This window comes from Micropterus dolomieu, linkage group LG16, assembly GCF_021292245.1.
Source record: "Micropterus dolomieu isolate WLL.071019.BEF.003 ecotype Adirondacks linkage group LG16, ASM2129224v1, whole genome shotgun sequence".
NCBI classification, from domain to species: domain Eukaryota; kingdom Metazoa; phylum Chordata; class Actinopteri; order Centrarchiformes; family Centrarchidae; genus Micropterus; species Micropterus dolomieu.
Genome location: NC_060165.1, coordinates 8,173,658 through 8,196,493, shown reverse-complemented (window position 1 = coordinate 8,196,493; position 22,836 = coordinate 8,173,658). Strand labels below are relative to the sequence as shown.

Sequence of the window (22,836 nt, the reverse complement as noted above, 5' to 3'; positions counted from 1 at the left end):
CAGAGCATTATCTGAATTAGCAGGAGACGCAGGCTAAGAGGATCTGTCGATATTTCTGCAAGGGTTATGTCACTGTGACTATACAACAATTACATGAGGAGAGCTGCTTCGAATGAGTGCGTCTGCTCCAAGTGTCTTTTTCTTTTCTCACTTTCTTGCCTCTCTCTTTCCCTCACTGGAAAAAAAACCTCAATTTTAACAAGCCACTCAGTGTCTTTAAAAGGCTTAATAATGAGCAATGTCAAACTCAAAGTGAAAACGAAAAATGATAATGTCACTCGTTGGCAAATTGCCTGTTTCAGTTTTCCCCGAAAGAGGTAACAACATCTTTAAACTAGTCGTACACTTAAAGTGTTTGAGGCATGCTGATCTGCATCGGAAATTAGCTAAATTAACTTATCCCCATTGCAGATTTTTGCACTAATTTACATAAGATACACTCAAACACAAGATTTTGGACTCTTGGAAGATTAAATGACCTGATAAGAAACATGTATCTCTTGTCTGATGAACAATCACTCATTCATATTGCTCTCACTTAAGTCATTGTCTCCTCAGTGAAATTTCTCACTCTAACACCCCCCTACACACACAGAGGGAAACTTTTAAAAAGTTGTAACCATGGTGATACTGTACACTGCCCACTGTGTCCACTTAGTAAAACAATGAAACATGCAAAAACACACAACATATATGTGCTCACACAAACATGTAAGCGCGCGCACACAAACACACACACACACACACACATAAAGGGTTAGGGTTTTTTTGAGGGTGGGGTGGGGTGGGGTGATATTCGGCTATATAAATAAAATTGAATTGACACACACTTGGCTGTAACCATGGCATTCCAGCTTTACCTCAGGTTGGAGGTGGGAGGACAGCCACCAAACCCCCCCCGGGGGCCGAGGAGCTGGGTGAGTCAGACATTAGCAAACTCTGCCAAGCATGTTCATATATTCTGCTGGAAGATGACATGATCTCTCTGTTACTAAAGAGATGGTACTAAAACCCTCTGGAGATACATTAAATACAGTATCTGAGAGAGTTGTGCTGGGTAGGAAACTGTTTCTGTCCACTTCTCTTAGACTAGTAGTGTAGTAAGTAAAAGTAATAAAGTTTGGCTTTGAATAGCACCAGCATTAGTGCAATCAATGCCATTTCTACTGTGAAAAACAGTGCCAAAATATACTGTATTGTGACTCTTAAAGGTTCACTGTGTAGTATTAAGAAGGATCTATTGACAGAAGTAAATCAACTGAAGAAGAAAATATATTATACATAACTATGTTTTCAGTGGTGTATAAAGAGCTTACATAATGAACCGTTATGTTTTTATTACCTTAAAAAGAGACATTTCTATCTACATACACCGTGCGTCCCCTAAAATGGACGGTTATACAGTAGCCCAAATGGACAAACTACTCTAATGAGCTTGTTCCGTCACTATGTTAAATTACGTACGAAGAAGAAAAAGTAGTAGTACCAGTAGTACTAGTTGTCATCTAGTTTATTAGAAGTAAGAAGAGAAGTGAAAATAAATATTATTTAGCACAAGCGCTGACAGAGCTTGTCGACCACCATAGCTTCTCCTACACGTTTGGAAAGGTAGGGGTGAGGGGTGACTAATCCATTGGTTGCAATTCGCAACCCTCACCACTAGAGGCCACTAAAACCTACACACTGAAACTAAGTTAAATTTAAATTAAAACACTGAGATTTGATTTAGGGCTTAATTGTACAGCACTCTTATTCAAATCGGCTACTGGAAATCGAAAGGAAGGATGGATCTATGTTGCATGTTTTTAAGTCAATTCCGTGTAATGTGTCGAAGATACAACACTTTAAATACTGTCTCAATGGGATTTGTGAGGATTGTGTTAAGTTTAATGACAATGCCAAAATTAACTGCAATTACACATGGTGCAAAAATGTGATCACAATCTGACCAGTAGGCTAGCGTTTGAGACAAGTTTAAGGGATAAAAAAAACAACAATGTACCAACGGCAGTGGGAACACTGCAAAAATCAACACAGCAATAACAAAAACATTTTATGGAATGTTCACTTTCTATTTCATTCATTTCAGTAGTCTGTAGTAGTTGAGTATCTGTCCAAGACCCGAGAAGGAACACGTTTTTCTAGATCTATTTGGCAATGACGGCTTCAGGGGTGTACGCTGTCAACTGTTCAATGCAACAGCCTTTTGTTTGTATCCATTCTTCTCTCTATCCTAAGCATCTAAACATGTAAGCAACGTCTTCATGGTAAAAGCCATCATTGTCAGCACATGCAAGATGTGACCTATTTAATTTGACAGACGGGACACATTTAATTGGATTCCCTTACAGGGGGCAACTGAGAACATGTGGCTGACCTGTGAAGCACACAGCCTGTAGCCTACTGTGGGTCACCAGTCTGGCAGAACATTTTCTACATTTTTCGCCCTGCTCATACGCAGAGAGGAAAATCCTCCCCGAATGAAAGAGAAAGACCTCTTTCAAAGGCGGTTAAATACACACCATCCTTGTCCCCTGCTTTCTCTGTCTCTTTCCATCACTTCAGATAACACACACCCACACACACTCGCATGTCCACACACCAGAACTGCATGTGATGATTTTAAAGGGGCTATATGTTTTAATTTTTGTTAAAAACATTAAAAATAATTATCAACAGAATGTAGAGAACTCTTTCAGTTTTGACGTTATGTCAGAGACGTCTGTGTATTGTGTTGTAGAGATATCAACTGAAGTTAGCATGCTAACCAGCTAGCCCCGGCCTGTCCTGTCTCATAATACCACTATGTACCTCAAGAGGCAACAGTGAGTCACTGCAGCGTACAGTCTGCCCCCAGTCCAACATGAGAGGATGAACAAGTACCACTGCCCTGAGGGCAAGAAACCATGTTGGTGGCAAAGAAATTTATTATTTTAAATTTATCACTTATAAGTGAAATACAAAATGAGCGTTAACAATGGCGCTGCTTTCCACCGCTGGAGATAGCTCTTAGCGAGGAAAGGGATGAAGTTTGATGCTGAACTGGCAATGTTTCTTCTACACTGGTGAGTAAACAGCTGTTAATTATAAGGTTACAGTGATAGATACAGGATGTTACTCAGCTTTAATATGTACGCTAAGTTAGCTGTTTGTTGAAAGAAAGAAAGACTTATGGACAGAGTGTGCATGTCTTTGTTTCTTACAGTAGGGGTGGATGCCCTAACTTACTGGTGATATGCTGCCTCCTCCCCAATATGTTTAGAGAATGATTTTGACAATTCTTGTAGCTCCTTTAAGGCTATTATGCTTTTGCTCTCTCTTGACATGTGGACTACCGACAACAACAACAACAAGACTGTCAGCTGTCATCAAATACTGGAAATAAATTTCCTATGGTATCACTATGTTTTATCTGTATGGTCCTATCCCACTGTGAGCATGCTAATCCGTGTAACACCTTACAGTAACGTTAAACTATGTCTCTGGTACTAAAAGTGACTTCGACCTGACCTTACTGCGGTGTTCCCAGTTACATTAATAACAGACATTACATAGCTACACCTTTGCTGTTAATAGTTATGTGTATGTTATCATTATGGAATTGTTATTATAGTTCGTTTTAACCGCGTTTAAGTGGAGTAAAAGAGGCAAACTGGCATCACACTTCTCTAATTTAGCTAACGTTAACGTTCCCGCTTTTAATGGTCTGTCCAGTAACGTTACAGTTGTACTGAGGCAATTAATTACGTTTACTCGCCAAAACTGGTGTAAATGTAACATTTTCCACGCTATGGTCTGGGCTGTAGTCGTTATAATATAACTTACGCTTGACTAAACTATACTGAAAACTTGTACGGAGTTGAAATACAAGTGGCTTTCCAGCTGCGTCCACAGCTCTGTGTTTTTCCGTAACCCTGTTAGACTAAAACCAGGTTACACACACACACACACACATTCCCCTACCTGCAGGACACTGTGATTTCAACTTTGGTGGCAGGAATGGACGGGTTGAGCGGGTCGAAGTCGCCTATCGACGCCATGTTCGGGAAACTGTTGTTCATCCTGTCAAAAATTGTTTTGATTTTCCTTTTTCCGTGTGGTCCTCCGGCACCAACGTATGCGCGACGAAGGAGGACAGCGACGAAACTGTGTGCGCCTCCTCAGCGAGAAGTGGAGCAAAGGTGCCAGAGAGAGGGAGAGAGAGGCTGGAAGATGTGATGTCACTTCTCTCTTTCTCCTCCTCTGCGAGTGAGTTTCTCTCTTTTCCTTCTCCCTTCCCTCCCCCCATGTGCATTTCTGCCATCTCCTTCCCCTCTTTCTGTGTCTGCCCCTCGCTCTTTCAATTCAGTTCAGTTCAGTTGATTTCTGCTCAGTTCATTTCAAATTCAGTGCTGCAGATTTACTGGCATGGAAGTAATGACAATGATACAATCATCACGAAAATGGAATAAATTTGTCATGAAAACTCTTTCCTGTGTGTGTGTGTGTGTGTGTGTGTGTGTGTGTGTGTGTGTGTGTGTGTGTGTGTGTGTAGGCTTGCACACATTTCCCCTGCCCTCAAAACTCATTCAGTACATTCACATCAGTTCATTTCAGTTTACTTCATTTCAGTTCAATGTGGGTTGTTGGCATGAAACACTCCCCAATCAAGTCAAGTCAATTTTATTTATATAGCCTACTATCATAAAGCTCAAACAGCATATGGCACCTTCTCGCTTAAGACCCTTGACTGGGATAAATAAGGGAAAAGGGGTTAAAAAAAACAAAAAAAACAGAGCATATTTTGATTTGGCCTTGGTTAATTTTTAACAGAAAGCCTGTCACAAACAGCAGGTGTGGAGTTTGAATGATGCTGTTACCAGGCAGGAAGGGTCAAACAGAAGGCACTATTGATTTCCTTTATGGGATATGTAGGATCTCATTTTTATGGGCTTAATGTATTGTAACTAAAAGTCTGGATTTCTCAATTTGACAATTTCTGTTGTTGATCTGTCTCTCGTAAGTGCATCAACTTTATGAAAGTGCAATACAAAATCACTGGAGTGCACCTTTAAGATCTTACTACAAGATTTTGAAACAGGGTCCTTCTACAAATTACCCAAAACCAGAGTAGTAGCCAGTGTAAGTATGTGTGTGTGTGCGTGAGTGCGTGCGTGCAGGCTTGGGCAGTATAGAGTATGTGTTCCAGTCCCTCTGCCACACTTTTCTGGCCTGTGAGGAGATTGTATTATTATTGTTATTATTATTATTGTCATTACTGTTTGTGTAGAAACAGTAATACATCTCCCTCTCTATTTCCACTCTCTCTTCTCTCTATCGCTCTCCCTCTCCATGCTATGAGGATAAGCATCTGATTTAATTAGCTGAAAGGAGACCCTCCGCTGGCAGAGAATAAAATGACAGCATGATGAATGTGAAAAGATAAAGAAGGGATTCACATTATGAGGATATTATGTGTGTGTGTGTGTGTGTGTGTGTTTCCAAAAGAGACCTACAGTATATATATATATATATATATATATAAGGTTTAGCTCCAGGTGTGTGTATTTCTGATTCTGATTCTGAGAGAAGAATCATGTATGTGCCATCAAGAGAAATAGCTGATATTGTACTCCTTCGTGTGTGTGTGTGTGTGTGTGTGTGCATGCAAGTATGAAAGGGTACACCAGAACACACTCCTCCTCACAAAGTATCCCAAACTGCCCTGCAGGTGAAATACTTGCTGCATATATGTGTGTGTGTGTGTGTGTGTGTGTGTGTGTGTGTGTGTAGACATTATGTTTAGATGATACAATCATAGGATCTTAAAATGACGCATCTCAGGATTACTCAGTGTGTTTACTGGTGAACCACGTCTCCAAATATAGCCACACACAGTCACACATGTGCCGACATGCCCTGGGCTGGATGTGTGGCATGGTGGCAAAAACCATTTTGGCACCTATAGGCAAACATAATGCCACCGCCCCATGACCTGGGTGGGGATGGATGGGTTCATACACACACACAGGAGCAACCATTAATGGACACACACTGAGACAAATACACACACAGAGATAGAGGTGGTACAGACAGAAAGACAGAAGCCATTTTTGTGAGCAAACATCACATCATCGCTACCTGACTATACTGACACTGGCTTTATCCCTCTCTGCAGTGCCCCCCAGTGTGTGGATGCTGGTGTCTACAATTTGTTTACATGCAAAACAGGTAACTTACTAACCAAAATTGAGGCCTGTATCATACAAATGTGGATCTAAAAGTACCGGCAACTTATAAGCTACAAATATGTGAAATTAGACATTTATAAATGCTACTGTTGTTTTGTTATTAATTAAAGTATCTTCCTTGTATTTTTGTATTACTGTAGAGTGCGCCATGTGGAACATAAGTCCATTCAAAGGCATTTAAAACTCTTTGAACATTTGCAGAACTAAAAAACACTGTCATTGTTTTCACTTTAAATACATGTCAATAAAATGTCAAAAAAGAGATTTTTCTGCTGACCAAAACCCCCTTAAAATACAGAATATATGTGCTCATTTGAAAGCCAAATGTTTCCAGAAAAGGATTCTGTGATTATTTTTCTCCTTCAGTAATACATCTTTAAGCAATAAAATCCCAAACCGTCCAAAAATAGCAGCTGTGTAAAAGAAGCCAATCACAAAGCATGCAGATAACTTGCTGCAGTCTTACTTGGCTTGAAGTACTGTGTCCGCTGTCGCGGCCTGGAGAAGAAAAGCTGAACAAGCTTAATCAAGTGCAGGTTTAGCTCCAAGGTTAGCTTTAAGAGATTATGTGTTAAAAAAAATGATGTCTTTAAATATGCATGCATTATGTTTTCAAAATGTTTTATGAGCAATTTATTATGGACTCTTTAACATACAACTGTTATTTCATTTGATGTATGAAAGAAATTGTGTTTGAAAAAGTGTAAAAGTGATATTTCACATTTCATGGACATTTTTATGCATACATTTGACCTCATCTGAAATTTACGGCATGATGAATAGTTATGAAGGCATTTCATCTCGATTGAGACCTAGGTTAGCGCTGTATTTATTTCTATACAAATTTGGAAACTGCACCATTGAAGTGGTATATACTGGGCATATGCTTGATTTGTTCACATGACAAACATTGTGTGGAATGTATTGCTTGGTGTGGCTGTACATATGCACAGCAGTGTTTTAATATAAAATGAATTAATTGCTTAAGCTCTGGAACAGGGCCACACCTAAACTACACCCCTAATCACCTGACAAGTCTATCTATACCCATGTTATTCAGCCGGCCTCGTTTGTCTCTGATTGCTCAACCCACCCTCCCTTTTCCTTCCCTTCATCCCTTTACCTACTCATCCCCTCATCCCTCGTCCCCTCATCCCTTCATCCCTTCATCCCTTCATCCCTTCATCCCTTCATCCCTTCCTATTCAACCTGGTGCACACCTCCTCATGTCTCATCTAGGTACCGTCTGGGGGGCCAGTAAATTACTCAGGTGAAACCACTACTGAGACGGAACCCGCACTCTGAGTCTCTTCTGCTCGCTCATCACACATCCTCCCAGACCAGCCTATCAGACGGCATCCTTCTTCCACCACCATCCTTCCCCTCTACATCTATTTATCTATCCGCACATTCAGAATATTCATTAAGCCTTTAAAATGACATATTGTTGTGGCATGGTCCTTGCTAGTGAATGCTTATGTCAGTATGCTAATGTAGAAATGGGTAACATGCAGATGTTTAGCATGTTCACGATCTTAGTTTAGGGAAGCAGGTATTTGGAATGTGTGTATTAAGAGCATGAATTAATAACTTCACAAAAATTTCATGCCATGCCCAAATTTCCCAGGTAGCTATGATCTCTAATGTGCTCATTTACTCTGCACCACACAGGGTTCAACATGAGAGCTCTCAGGCTTTAATAGTTACTGACACTTAGACACTTGCCACACAACTGATATGACCTGCACTTATATGGAGAGCTTCCTTCTGTCAAATGTATACAAGAGCACACACTAGACCTGCTCACTATGGCTGTCACTATCAGATAAATCTCTCTCTCTCTTATCATCCCTGTCACTCTCTCTTTGCTTAAAAACTCAAACAGATTCAGTAAATGAAACGCAGATGTCATCTCTTCCAGAGCTCTGCCCTCTAATTTCATGCTAAAACGCGTTTACCGGCATATTAAAAATGTTCTTCCCAATCTGTTTTGCTTGATAAGTGGGATAGGCTGAGAGGGGACAAGGTTGATTTCTGTAGCCGCATTAAGAGAGCAAGCAGCAGTATCACGCCTCATCAGTTCTGGTCATAAAGCAGCAGCGATGGTATTTTTAGCTGGAGGATTCACTCTGTGGATGCGCAGAGATAGGAGCCGAGGTGGTGAATATTGACCCTGTCCTCGTGAGCCTCATTGCTGCTCAGATAAACGTCTTCAACTACCACATGGCTGTCTCTTGCCTGTTCACCTCACACTTTTTCTGTTCCTGCTTTCCTTGTTTCTGTTTCTATCTCAGTCAAGTCTTACAGTCTTTGGGTTTGTTTCCATATGGCTGTCAAAGACATTAAATGCAGTTTGTTTGTTTTTTCATACCGCAGGTTGAAGAAAATAGCTTACTGAATGTCAAAAAATCCAAATAAATGTTGCTGCTAATCCCCATATTTCTTTCATGGTTTCATCCAAAGGTAAAAACAGTAGAATGCATTAAAATTCTCTAATGCACCAACTAATGGCCAAACAGTAATGGGAATATAATACTAAAAAAGAAAATAACCAGTATTGATTGTAATCCCTCATTAATTACAAAACACCTGCAGCTGTACAAATCACATTATTCAGATGGAGTTAACTGCACACACATAAATGTGTTCGCTAACAGGTTAGAAGGGGATATATTATCTGAACTCATCATAGATTAAGCCACAATTAAATTGAAAGTGGAGCTCTCAGACCACGCTCTGTGTCTGGGAAGTCATTATTAAATTCTGATCTGAACTGGATCATCTGGCTTGTACACTAGAGTGCCAGGAAAGTGAGTTCCTGTAAACAGTAAACATCCTGAGGAACAGGTAGGACAGAGACTTGGTGCTTGATCTATGTTAGGAGGACATGCAAGTGGTCTCCCTAGTAAGAGTTCTGTGATCCTGCAACCTGTCTTGTCATGAGTCTGCATAGTCACTGTGGATGTTGATAGTTTGATAAAAGGCAGACTCATAGACCTTTACAAGGTCAAACTGGAGTCCAAAGTTGATTGTACTTCCTGATGCTATGTCACAAAAAGTGTATAGAGTTTCTGGTAAAGTACGTAATCGTTTGAAATCTATAGCATCTGGAGTAGGAATAATCCTAGGCTTGATGTTAGAAATAGTCATGTTAAAGCTATAGTTGAATTATTTTTGCGAATACAATTGTTCATTTCCTTGCTGAGATTAAGATGAAGAAGATCGATACCTGTGCCAAGTTTGTCTGTTAAATATGAAACTAGAGGAAAGGGATGCTGGAATATGATAGTTAAGCTAACCCTCAGTTTACAAATCACAAGACATAGAGATAGACAACTTGTAGATTTACTGGTAGTTACATGCTGGAACTATTTTTTTACGGGGCCAGTAACTCTGCTGGTTGCCTGGCTGTTACGGCTGCCTACATGTGTTACACTATGAGGCAGGGGATTGGCTGGTCTTCGGCAAGTCTGGCTGATCCCGCCTCCCACATCCGACCATCCTGATTGGAGCGGCGCACCAACCCTCTCCAATCGCCGAGCTGCGCGTCAGGACCGCCTTCGTGCCTTCCCCCTCAAATAGGCTGGTCTGCTGCTGGTTCGAGGCAGCTACCTTTTACCATGTAGTTTGCCCCGACGCTGGTCCTAACTTTGAACTCTGTGTGTGCGCGTATCCTCAGTGGAAACAACCATATCTGTGTTAGTTAGATCTGTGTGTTACTGATAGTTGGTAACTCACCTGGGCTGATCCCAGTAGTTGGTCTACAGACTAGGGCTAGGGGAAACTCGTTCACTGATCACTCACACCTGTTAATAAATACTTGTTTTAGATACAGTAGGTTTAGGGGTGCTGCGCTCCCTGTGTTTTGCTTCTGAACAACGGCTAGAGAGGTTTTTGTTTATTCTTTTTTCAAGTAGTTTAGTAATCCCTCATGTAGGAGGGATCTCTTTTTGTTATATTTGGTTCTTTGTTTTACGCAGCACCCACTTGCCCATTTTCTGTTTGACCATTTTGGTCTTCTCATCTAACTCAACGAGAAAGCAAATCATTGTATTTTCCAAAATTTCAAACTTCAGCAAAAGTTTTAGGTCAATGTGGAAAAATGCTGTAAAGTAAGAATGCTTTCAAAAATTGAATCTTTAACAAGTATATTTTTGAAAGCATTCTTACTTTAAAGCATTTTTCCACACAGGCCAAGACCTTTGCACAGTACTGTATTTCTTTGAAGTTTAACGTTAGACAAAGATCATGGTTAAGTTCGCATGTACTTTTAAACTTTGGAGATATACCAAATATCCAAATAAACCAAATGAGCATTGCAACATCCATCTGTCACACAATAATCTCTGTTATTGTACAATATACATTATACTTATTATACATTATACAATAACCTAACAATGTTAGTTAGCTACCTAGAACATGGTGCAACTAATGTGATCTTCTATTAGTTGCATTGGCTTCTATGTAAATCATGTTTGTGTATACAGTAAGGCCAAGATGGACAGCTGATTTCCAAGCTCACAATGGTTTGACATCAATGCAAATAAATCTCAAAAAACAGTTCTCTGTCAAAAAAAGCAGAGAAAGGAAACACGTTGAGTTAATCAGGTTGAAAGGTGCACTGTAGAGGTGTGTTACCCAAAGTACTTTAATATAAAGAATAATAGAAAATAATAAAAGTTAAACACAGCACACATAAAGAAATGTGAGACAGCAATGCTCTGCTCCTGCGAGTCCAATTAACACTCTGCTGCTCTCTGTACAGCTGAACATTAAATATTGATCCTTCCATCACTGTCGGACACACGGGTCACATTCATTTGTGTCTTCAGGGGAGTTTCTTAGCCTTTTTCAACTCTCTGATTCTACTGTGCTGGAGTTAATCATAGGATACAATATTACTGCCTGGGGAGGAATGACAGCTGCACAGTAAGTATGCTTTAGTGAGGATATGTTCTATATAATGTTTACAGTAGTCCCATATTCCCCTCTTTAAGCATTTAGAGTAACACTGAGCCCCAAACACAAATAATACAAAATAAGAAAATGTAAAACTGACTGCCTGCAGACTGCAAATGAGCAGACTGCTTAACACAAAGCTCACAAATACAAAAGTTACCAAAATCAAAAATCGAATACAATTGCATATCCAGTATCTCACGTCATTATACAGTATCACCACCATGTGGTTATAACACATTAATGCATGGTTAAAAAAGTAAAACATAAAGACATTACATCTGCAAAAACACTTTTTATTTCAAAATTAATTTTCACACTGCATCTGATATTTTAATCACTTGAAATTGTGCACAAGAGAATCAGCAGGAAGAAAAACAACACACGTATTTACACAAGATCAGATTTACAGTCAAGTTTCAAAAACAAGATAGAACTACGATTTTTAAGCAGCCTATCTAATTTATTAGGAATACTTACAGCTGACATTGTCTCATTTTGGGAATATTTATTTAGAAATTTTATTTATTTCAGTTCTGTGCATTAAACTATGTTGTAAGACACTAGGGGAAAAGTGATTTCAAATAGCAAAAATGTTGATATTTCAGTGCAATTATTTTATCGACTCCAGCATTGCCAACAGTGTTTACCTCCAATATCTAAAACAGAGCAAGTCTTTTTCCAGTAACTTAAATGTATACTCATGATACAGTTGATCATGATTAATTGGTAATCTGACCTTGTTAATAAGGAAAAGTGCGCATTTATAGTTACTACCCACAGTTTAGTTTATAGTTAATTACAGGCACTGATAATACATCTGATTATGGAAAATTCCATCCCATATATTCTGTTCAGTCCATTGTCTATGATGCTAAGGTGTCAGAGGCATTAGATGGAAATTTGTTCAAAATCTCTGCTTGATAAGGAAGACACAACAACAAAGTCAAAAATCAATGACAAAATAAATAAATAGTAGCATCTAAACTCAAATATAAAAGACTGAGAGACTAAGACAGCACGGGCAAACAATGGAGAACGGAAAGAAAACATATCACATCATTTGGATTGAATAAACCCCCACATCTTTTAGGAAATAGATGTTCTCACAAAATACACGTCACATCCATTGTATGACCTAGGAATTACAAGGTGCTCGATTCCATGAACATGAATGATTAACATTCGCATTATTCAAATTAGAAACAATAACTCATTAAAGTATCTTCTCCTCAAATGGTTGAAGTACATGCAATATGGCTCTGGCAAAAGTTTCTGAAAAGCACTTGCTGCCAAAGCCATACTTCAGTGTGGCACAGCTGCGGAAGGTTAAATACTCAGTGGGTAACTTTTCAGCTGAATGATGAATCCTGGAAGTGAGGAAATGTTTTCTGGAGACCACAAGAGATGCAGGTCAGAGAAGCCAGAGAGGAGCATGCTGACAGGAAAGTAAAACCATTCAGCAGGAAACGAAAACACCACTTAAGGCTACAAATTCTTAAAGAAAACCACTGGGTATCAACTTGAGAATACTGAAACCAGAAACCCAGCTGCCATTTGTGACCACTTAAAACACATTACTGACTGGACTATGGAAGCTGTTGTGAAAGTTTGAGAAAAACTTAGACACCTATATTGTTTTCAATTTTAATCCGGATGTAATGTATTTTACCTGGGTTTAACAATAAATTACAGATAAAAGTAAAGATTAAAGGTGGGCTAACTCTATGCTGCACTGCAGAGCCAATAGGCAGTAACTATATTGGTCATAACTGAGTTAAGAACACAATCTGTGAGATCTGTTACCATCTATAAAATCACTATAGCATAGAATGTACAAAATATATTAAATTTGAAAAACAGGTAACACCAAACTGCGGACTAAGGCCAGCTGGTGAAAGCTAATTTATTCATTTTCTACTACCCAGTTCCAGCATTTAAAATCACCTTTGTTTTACCTTCCAACATCTCAGTAGCAGTAGCTAAATCTGATCATAAAAGTAACACCAGTTAAACTAGTCCTGCTAAAAGCAAACTAGCCTAGCTTAGCAGAGTAGAAGTAACTGCTGTCTCAGCCTCAGAAACTAAAGGAATTTACAAGCTACCTTTAGATCATATATTTAAATGTATTAAATCATAGATGAATTCATTTGAATTCAGTCAGTGCTATCAGACAAGAAAGTTAAAGAAAACATGTTTCTTCATGTGCTGTTTTTTAAAAATCAATCTGTTCCTCTGGTTAACTAAGTAGCCTTGAAACTTCAAGCTCATTTTCCCCAACTTTACTGTTTCTGTAGTTACTGCTCTCTGCTTTTGTTAGGCTGTATGTTGGAATTTTGTTGTTCAGCCTTAATAACAGTTTTATAGAGACATCATATCAGATTAACAGTTGATTTAATGAATACTGACTTGACACAGACTGAAACACTTGAAAAAATACAGAAATTTGAAGTGGAACACTTTAAAGAACCCTGTCAAAGGAGAGCAGTATGCTTTATTTAGAGGCCACTGATGTTCCACTAGAGGGTTTGGCAGTAACAACTCAAGAATAAGACCATACACAGTTTCAGTAGTTATTTGGTCCTTGGTTACAGAGAACACATATCTGAAATGACCTGGAAAGCAATGACAGGAACACACAACACATCATGTGAACACACAGGACAGACTCACAGTTACTGCTGGTGAGCAGAAGATCTCCATGTCATGTTTCGGTACACAGCAATCTTAGTTTTGATGGACAACAATATGGTGCACAGAAGCAAAGCATTTAACCAAAACCTGTTTTGTTTTTTGTTCTCAGCAACTATGGCAAAATCTAAAATATGCATAGAAGGTATCCATGTTGTCTAGTGCTGGACTGAGGAGAGGAATGTTGAGAACAGGAGAGACTCCTGGATTGACTGACAAAGCTCCGTAACTCCATATTTTTACTTTATTCTGTCACAGTTATGAAAGCAACGTCCATCGCAGCTGTTGTATAGTCCTTGGAGCTCTTGAGAGACTCTTGGAGACTTTAGAGGCTCCGTTGTGATCAGTCTTGACCTAAAAAATAAAAATCTGTAAATACACTCAGCTTGAAAGAGTGAGAGCCGTTGCATCTAATTAGACTTCCCTGAAACTGATCCCTGTGGAGCTTCAGTGAAGGATCAGTGTTGTTTAAAAGATCATTTTCAGGCTGGGACCACACACTTTCAGGCCCCAGACCCACTTTGGGCTCCCATCCAATGCTTCATCACGTAATAGGTGGTGTAGTTGCTTCACAAATGATTAATTTTGATTGGGCAGAAGCCAGTAGACAGTAGTCTGGGATTATGAGGAATTAAGTGTCAGTGGACTCCATCCTCCAGAGATCCTTTGGCTTCCCAAATCTTCACTGTGCGGTCACTGCATTAAAAACCCCAACAAAAACACATCCACAGGAAAAGGGTTATAATAATCAGTACTGGCTTCAAAATCACACTTCCAGTATGTTTGACGTATCACTACAGATTTAATGAGAGAATGCACAAAAACGAAAATGAGCATGTTTTGTGACTCACTCTGAGGCAGTGAACAGTTGGCTGCTGTTGGTGGCCAGGCCGTTGATGGGACTGTCGTGTCCCCGGACCTCGCCGAGAGGCGCAAGTGAGTCGGCGTGCCAGAGGCGCAGCAGCCCTCCTCTGCATCCGCTGAGCAGCACCGGGGAGCCTGGCACCACGCCCAGAGCGCTAACCCAGTCTGCCTGGGCGCTGACAGACTGCTAGATGAAACAGCAGCGAGTTAATTAGTGCAGATTTTATTCTGTCTCAGATCATACTGTAGTTTTGAACATGTTTTTTCAGCACATATAAATTGGAATCTGGGGGGAAAAGCTTCAGGCTCCTGATCAGTCACTATTATGCTCTGATATCAGCATACCTGTAGTAGTTGTTTACTGGCCAAGTCCCACTTCTTGATGTAGTAGTCTCTGGAGCCACTGTAGAAAACATCTCCCTGCACAGCCAGAGACTCCACACTGTCCTGATGAGTGGGATCAAACGTATGGCAGGAGCTAATGCTACCTTGAGCACCTTCTGCCACCTCAAACATCTGCAAAAACAAACACGTATTCCCAAAGATATGTCAGATTCTTGAGTAGCTTATTGCACACACAGAAATGGGAATTTGATACAGTTATGTGTGTGTCTATGTGTCTCTTACTTTAACATGGTGGTCTTTGGAGCCAGTGAGGACAACATCCTGTCCATTACCTAATTTGTCAACAGTCAGACACATGACCGGTCCCAAATGTCCAGTCAGCTTGCCTGTGGACACAAACCTGGAGAAAAAACGGAAAGGAGAAGGAGATGAATTCTGCTCTGTCTGAATGGTTTGTACAACTCTAATCTGTGTTTGAACTTACTTGCGGAGGTCCCACATGCGCACAGCGTTGCCAGCAGCAGCATAAAGGAAGGAGCCGGAAGGGTTGAGAGCAATCTGGTTGATCTGACTCTCTCCTGGTGGGATGGATAAACTCCTGACAGAGGAGCAGATGTCCCCAGAACCCACCTGGCCTGATGACCTGACATCCAGAAAAATAAAAAATACATCCTCATAAGGGGCACAACACTTTGACAATATTAAGCTTCAGTTATGGAACAAGGAACTGTGAACTTACGTGAGTGTGCGGATGCATTTGGCAGAGTCTCGTATGTCCCACACTTTGATGTAAGCAGTGGAAACAGTGAAGACGAGACTGGAAGTGTACCTGAAATATAACAACAAAAACCCCCCATAAAAACAGACAATGGATCAAAAGCAGTACATGTACAACTGCTAAATACTACTGCTATTTGACTTGTAAAATTACTGTATACTAGTACCTGACTGAGACGACGCTGCTGGGATGATCTGCTAGAGACATGATCTCCTGACCCGTCACCAAGTTCCAGACTTTACATGTACGGTCTGAAAACATGCACACAGAGCACATGTTAAGAGAATGGACAAAAAGCTCAGGGTGAGGGTTGATGATGCACCTTAAGGTATTCTTTTTTTCCTATGAAAGCAATATGTTTTCTGAGTTGCAAACAATTTTTTTTTTTCAACCTTTGGATCCTGTGAAGAGCAGATCATCTGTGGCGTCTACGCAGAGAACAGGTTTGGTGTGGCCCTCTGCTACGTAGACACACTGGAGTTTGGCCCCACGGCTGTTCTTAGGGGCCGTCACTGGGTTGATCACACCTCTGCAACAACACATGACATGATAGAAGCTGTACCTTGTGACTAGTGCAGTTGATGTGATACGTACAAATAACAGGGTTTCAAACAGAGATGCCTTTTAAGTTTCGATTTGAAAAGAAGAGGCCCCGTAGACACCTGTTTCAAAACTTAACAACTTTAGAGACAAATGAAGAGGTGATCATTACCTATGGCCTTCAAATACAGGTGACTCCTCCAATCTGGATAAGAAAACAAAATAAAGCCATTAAAATGTAAAGAATTGTAAAGAAAATAGCACCATGAGTATAAACTGAAAGATTTTGTGCATGCAGTACACGTTGCATGCCTTAACAGTTCACATGAAGATATATATAAACTATTTTTGCTATTTGTGGTTTTCAAACTGTTGCTTTGAATGATGATTAACAATCACTGCCTGCACATTTTAAAATCCTTTCATATTCTTTGACTGCCTTCCATGGTGGTCTTGAGTAGCACTCTAGCACTTACAGAGTCAGAACAGATGGTTCTTCTCACTTACAGTGGTTTGTAGTCAGTGCCTTTACTTTTCACCTCTGCTGTGCAGAGCGGAGGTGTGTGTGTGGGTGCTGGGATGTGTGTGGCCGTGGCTCCTTTCTCTTGCGTTTTCCTGCGGCTGAGGGGCGAGCGCTCCAGGTGCCTCCTCTCAGTCCCTGTTGGCGACCTGGATCCAGAACTACAGACAGTAGTGACAGGAGTCATTTTGTACCTTGCGACCAACACTCTTCAGTTTCTTAGTACTGAATGATGAACTCCTCCCCACACCTAAATAAATATATAACATTTCAGAGAGAAATATATTTGAAATGCTGCCTTTAAGACGTACATGCCAGCTGGCCTGGCAGACAGTGCAGACGGGGAAACAGTTTGCTCGCGGTCAGGGGTTTGACCAAGCGCGTGACCCTGCATGTCTGCCGGCCCTTCCAGGCACTCTGAGAGCGGCAGCAGAGGGGCTGAGAAGTCTCCGGTGGGGGATTCACAGGACAGCTCCCCACTGCTGGCATACAGCAGCTCCATCTGGGTGGTGGTCCGCCTGCGAGCCTGAGGGACCAGAATTGTTTGGCTCAATATTCAGCTGACTCACAAGTCAATGGACCAGTTACCGTAATTATGCCAAGTCCTATAAATAACTACTGTGGAATGGAAAACGTAGTTATAGGAAGTAAAAATGTTTATTGTTTTTGACTTTTACTGTTACTACAGCATATCGGGTCTACTGAGAAACGTTGTCAGATGCACACTACAGTACCTTGCTTCTCGGCCTGGATTCACCGCATAACTTCAGTAGATCTGATGCCAATGTGCTGAAACAAAGTCAGGGATGTTCAATCAGTTACACCCATTACGCTAACATGCTCAGGTTAAGCAGGTATAATGTTTACCATGTTCATCATTTTAGTTCACAAGTAAGTACAACTAAGACTGATTGATAAGACTGACTGACTTAGTGACATACTGACATTGCATAGCATGGCTAAAAACATTTACATGGGTGAAATGTAACTGAAAGAAATGTGAAATGTAAAGGAAAATAAAAACATTTTAGCAAGCAATCAGCTGTAATACAGTAGTGCTGCCTCCAACTTTCCACTGTGAATGGAATTTATTATTTTTTATTTTTATTTGGTCATTTTTTGTATTAGGTCTGTCTTTTTATATACCCCTTTGATTCCTTTCTGACCTGTACATGTATTAGTTCTATCATCGAATCTCTTTTATCATGATGTGTTAATTGTCCAAATACAGTAATACTTAAAACTAAACTGTTTAAACCACAATGCTGAACTGAACAAGCAGTTTAGAGTACAGACGGATGTTTTTATACTCTCTTCTGTGTCTGTAGCTAACGTGTTTTGCTATGCTGACATCCACTGACACTGCTAAGAAATGCCAAAAATATCCCCATCCCATATAAAATAAGCCAAAATTGTGAGTGTGAAAAAGCTCTCTAAAGGCCCTACACACCATAGACTGCATATAAAAACCTACACACCCATGGTCCACCCACACAGGTGTTTTCACTTAATGCAGCCTGATCAGACCACTCAACAGGACTGTGTGGGCGTGTACAGAACTGTTAGTTATCATTTGTACATAGTTTGGTAACATAACCCCCAGCTCTGCCAAACATCAACCTGAGCAGAGGTCTGATTAGCCGGAATTAAAAACACCTGCGTGCTGTAGACTGATTGGGTCCTTATAGCCCTTTTCTACAGCACAGCTGTTTCATTTAAGGCCTAGTCCACACGGACACGGGTATTTTTATAACCGGAGTTCTTCCTCTTTTGTTAAAAAAAAAATCTAAGTCCACATGAAAACGCAAACACACTTTATGAAGCGCTGTCAAGGCCAACGCTAACCATAAAGCCACGTTGGCCAATAAAATTGTAAACAAAGCAGGCAGTGCCGCACAATCGGACATCATTTTTTTAATAGGGTGCCATTTGGACTTCATAAATAGTTGATTTATCTATATTTTAAAATTCTATTATATAAAGTATATATCTAACTTTATGAAAAACATGTTGGTTGAGCTCAGGCACCTTTATTGTATTAAATATAGATATTAACAACATGTGACATGCGGGAAATGTCCACCCTGTTAAGGACATTGGAAAGTGTTTTCAGGGTATGATTGCTACTAAAATTACATTTTTATAGAAATCATATGTCCCTCACTTTTATTAGATATTTGTTTTACAGTAAAATAATTTTAATACAGCATAGGCAAGCCTATAATGACTAAAACAAGCGCAAATAATGAAAAGGGGATGTGTTTTTCTACTTTTTTTCTCAAGAAAAGTGAATTATGACAAGAATTACTCAATGTCTCTTGCCTGTGTAGTCAATCCCTTCCATATCTTTATGTAAACATAAATATACACATAATATTTGCTAATTTCAATAAACTATGAAGGAAAAATACCAACATAACAGGGTGGACAGAGGTCTATTAGCATAACAGGGTGGACAAAACACCAGTATACACTTTAGAGCTAAAGTTAGCCTTTTACCTGCCTGTGTGAGCATTATGGTTAGCATGACCTTCAGTACTAGATGAGGAATCTATAATTTTTCACAAACCGTTTTTGAAATTATTTAATTTGATTGATCTCCTCTAAACATAGGCCTAACATTGTAGACATGTTGTGATCAAACACATTAAACTGACTTAATAAAAATATCAAAAGCACATAGTAAGAGAGCTAGAAAATCACACAGCTAAATTCCCCTGCACTAGTGTGATGTCACCAGGTCACCTAATGAGAGTGATATCAGTAAAAAAAAAAAAGTTTTCCACTTAAAGGGACAGTTAGTGCAACTCAACAGGGTGGACATAGTCGCTGGGGACAAACATAAAACCTTATTTTTTTTGTACAACAATTAACAATTTTGATAAAAACAACATTTAATTAAATAGATTTTGATCAGGAAAATTTGATAATAATTAAATATTAAGAAATACATATGTTTTTGTAAGTGTTTTTTAGATCTAAGTTGAATAATCAACACTGGGGACATGGCAAAATCCCATCGTACCTCTTAAACCAAAGCTTTTAAAATGTAAATAAAACAACTTAGAAGCCAATTTCATGGTAATCATAATTTATAACAATTAACCTTACATAAAAAACCAAATGGAACTAGTATTTGTCCAAATTTACACAAAATACAACATGATTTAGTAGGAGGTTCCAAAAACAGCCAGTGGGCCGGCATGTAGAATAACAAGACAAGAAGAGACATGTCTAAATGGAGTACAGCTGTAATGCTATTAATTACACCTGTGCATTTCTCACTATGACATGACAAGGACCTACTTACTGTACTTGTTTTAAACTGGAAAGAAAAAAAAGGCTTGTGTGTCTGTATTTACCTGCCCTCTGTGGCGGGACTGGGGGTGGACTCGTCACTACTGCTGTCGTCTCCGTTCTCTGTACCGTACAACGCATACACATTAAAACACATGAAACATATGATTTCTCTCCTGAGCTTATGTGTGTTTTTCCTTAATACCACAGTACATCCGCTAACAGACTGTATTTTCAACAAACCTCGCAGACATCCATTCAGAAAAGCTAAACATTACAGCACAACAATGACTGTGGTTTCAGCAGTTCATAAAAATGTCAGGGGTCTCTGGGTTTAGTTTTAGATAAAGGGGGACATTCGGGTCTCATTAGTGTAATGCCACTGGAAGCTACAGTGTTTGTAAAGGAAGAACGGAGAAAGAATGAGAGAGGCAAAAAGACAGAAACACAGATACAAACTGCTATTTACACAAGACTTTAGCTCTGAGTCCGGCTGCAGCATGGATTTTTACTTCTATTTATTTTTAGTGACAACAACCAGTGTTAAATGGGACTTGCTAGCAGATGGGCTAACTTAACACAACACGTCATGCACATCATGGCAGAGTTACTTCGACTGGTTAGTTTTTAAAAAGGAGGACTGAGGTTTGATGCACACTACAGGATTTCTTAATCTCGTTTAAAAATATATTCAATAGTCATAATCACATTTAATACATCAAATATAAAAAAGGTCAGAGAGTCACCTCGGGTATATCAATTATCAACAATCAACTTGTCTTGAATTTTATGTTATGTTTCAGGTGAAAAAAAAGTCAACAGGGCAAAACGTGCCCAGCAGAATTAGCTTTTTTTGGTAAAACAGCCCGAAGAGCTGTATGATGCACTGTTACATTGCTTTATAAAGATTAAATTTATGGGACCAACGTTTGGCAAAACATTATGTTTTAAATTCCTTTCATTTTGTTCCATATTTTCCTGTAGTTGTCTGTGATTTTATTTGGAAGTCTTGTAGTGTGCATGTGCCACGCTCTCTCAAACACAGTCACATTGCTATGCATCTCACACTCACCTGGCGACAGGTAACCTAACTCTGAGTTCACACCGACACGACAAACAAAGAAAACAAACAAATCAAAATCAAACCCAAAGAGGAGGAAAAGGGCTACTCTTTATTTTACAGGCCTGCTTTCTGTTTCAATGAAACGCTGACATGGTTTCTCTTGTAATAAATATTACCGTGACAATGTCTCAACTCTGCACACCTGCAAATTAAAACGTAGCCATGTGGTGTAAGAAATTATTAAAAAAGGTGATTGTGATCGGCATGCTCGGACCGGTATCAATTTGTTGGTGTTTCCCACCTTGCAGGGCGCTGCCCAGCAGAGCATCCAGCTCTGGGTTGATCTCCGCTTTCTCCTTCAGCATGTGGAACAGCAGCTGGTTCTGGGTGGCGCTGTTGATCTCTGTCTGCTTCAACCTGCCCTCCATCACCTTCAGCTGGGAATCCTTCTGAGACGCCTGCAGACCCTGACAATGACCACACAGCAGGTTATCACTGAAAATATTTTAAATTGTTTGTATGTCTCAGAAACAGGCAAACCTAATGATGCTCAGTATCATTTTTTTTAGTAGCCTATGTTGTTGTAATTATCTCCACTTCTTTATTTCTTCTTTGCTGCTGGGTTTTTTCCTCACTGGACCAATTAGGCCTCATCAAATCTAATCTTATCTAATGTAATTGAAACTTAATTTAATCAAGTTGTTTTATCCATTTAAAGTCTCATTGGATTTAATCGCATCCACCAGTGGCTAAGAAAGCAAGATCAAGATGAGCAGACAGTTGCCAAAACAACCAACAGTATACACCAGCAATCACATTAATGCAGTCCATTTATTTAGAAAGATAGGGTATTAAATAAATAATAAGTGCTTCATGTTTTCTTGAAATTGATCTATGTTGGATTAACATGCTAGGGCTGTGTAACTCATAATAAATCTTACAGAGATAAAAGTAAAGGGTTTATGTCACGCGCCCCCTGCTGCGACCTAACCGTGACTTCTGATGAGTGTGTGTGTGTTTGTTTTTGTTGTCCCCTTGGTGTTGCAGCATTTTCGTTTTGGCCCTTTTCCCTTTCTCTCCCTCATCTGCAGGTTGCCGGGAGGCGTGTCTGTTGCCTGGGGAGCTGATTACACACACCTGCACAGGATTTGCACTCCCTCGGGTTCCTGTCCTATTTAAGTGGCGGCCTGACATCCTGTCCTCGCCGGATCGTTATGTCGTTTTTTCGTACGTCTTGGCCACCAGCTCGCTTAAATTAGATTTGTACCTGTAACTCTGCCCATTTGCCAAACTTGTTACTAACCTGTGTCTCCTGTGTTCAGGAACTCAACCGGACCCGTCGGAAACCAACTCTCCTCCCCTACCTCCTGGACCTCACTCTCCTGCCTGTTTCTCCGCCCTGATCCCAATCAGCTTCCCTCGCCTGTTTGCTCTGCCTGCCCCGGCCTCTGCAGCCGCAACCAGCTCTTTGTTTAATAAATCTCTGAGAACAAGTCCAAGTGTCCAGTCTATTCCTGGGTCTTATCTGAATTGTGACAGTTTATCA

General features: G+C 39.9%; 2 protein-coding genes and 1 long non-coding RNA gene across 10 annotated transcripts in view; 1 reads left to right on the top strand and 2 right to left on the bottom strand.

The window, feature by feature from the left end:
* Window positions 1-4,242, bottom strand: part of LOC123984700 (copine-8) — a 95,044-nt gene extending 90,802 nt beyond the window's left edge. The window contains exon 1 of one of the 2 annotated variants that reach the window (XM_046071748.1): window positions 3,964-4,242. In XM_046071748.1, coding sequence (XP_045927704.1) covers window positions 3,964-4,061 — 98 coding nt within the window. In that variant the 5' untranslated portion in view covers window positions 4,062-4,242. The remainder of the gene's footprint in view (window positions 1-3,963) is intronic. The other variant, XM_046071751.1, reaches the window with a different exon arrangement.
* Window positions 856-22,783, top strand: LOC123984701. Of its 6 annotated transcripts, none has more exons than XR_006828498.1 (6): window positions 882-917; window positions 4,131-4,248; window positions 6,158-6,210; window positions 21,599-21,778; window positions 22,382-22,517; window positions 22,613-22,783. It is a non-coding gene; the product is annotated as an uncharacterized LOC123984701 (long non-coding RNA). The 6 variants fall into 6 exon arrangements; XR_006828496.1 differs by lacking the exon at window positions 882-917 and adding an exon at window positions 2,830-3,065; XR_006828500.1 differs by lacking the exon at window positions 4,131-4,248 and having other exon boundaries at window positions 869-917.
* The window catches only part of LOC123984698 (kinesin-like protein KIF21A), a 37,781-nt gene continuing 28,514 nt past the window's right edge, over window positions 13,570-22,836 (bottom strand). Inside the window, exons 22-35 of one of the 2 annotated variants that reach the window (XM_046071747.1) lie at window positions 21,592-21,757; window positions 20,293-20,350; window positions 17,665-17,719; window positions 17,242-17,456; window positions 16,918-17,091; window positions 16,583-16,615; window positions 16,263-16,399; window positions 16,037-16,121; window positions 15,832-15,921; window positions 15,577-15,735; window positions 15,375-15,492; window positions 15,093-15,263; window positions 14,735-14,931; window positions 13,570-14,579 (exon numbers count right to left, since the gene is read on the bottom strand). In XM_046071747.1, the coding sequence (XP_045927703.1) occupies window positions 14,522-14,579; window positions 14,735-14,931; window positions 15,093-15,263; window positions 15,375-15,492; window positions 15,577-15,735; window positions 15,832-15,921; window positions 16,037-16,121; window positions 16,263-16,399; window positions 16,583-16,615; window positions 16,918-17,091; window positions 17,242-17,456; window positions 17,665-17,719; window positions 20,293-20,350; window positions 21,592-21,757 (1,716 nt within the window). In that variant the 3' untranslated portion in view covers window positions 13,570-14,521. Of the gene's footprint in view, window positions 14,580-14,734; window positions 14,935-15,092; window positions 15,264-15,374; window positions 15,493-15,576; window positions 15,736-15,831; window positions 15,922-16,036; window positions 16,122-16,262; window positions 16,400-16,582; window positions 16,616-16,917; window positions 17,092-17,241; window positions 17,457-17,664; window positions 17,720-20,292; window positions 20,351-21,591; window positions 21,758-22,836 lie in introns of both variants that reach the window. The other variant, XM_046071746.1, reaches the window with a different exon arrangement.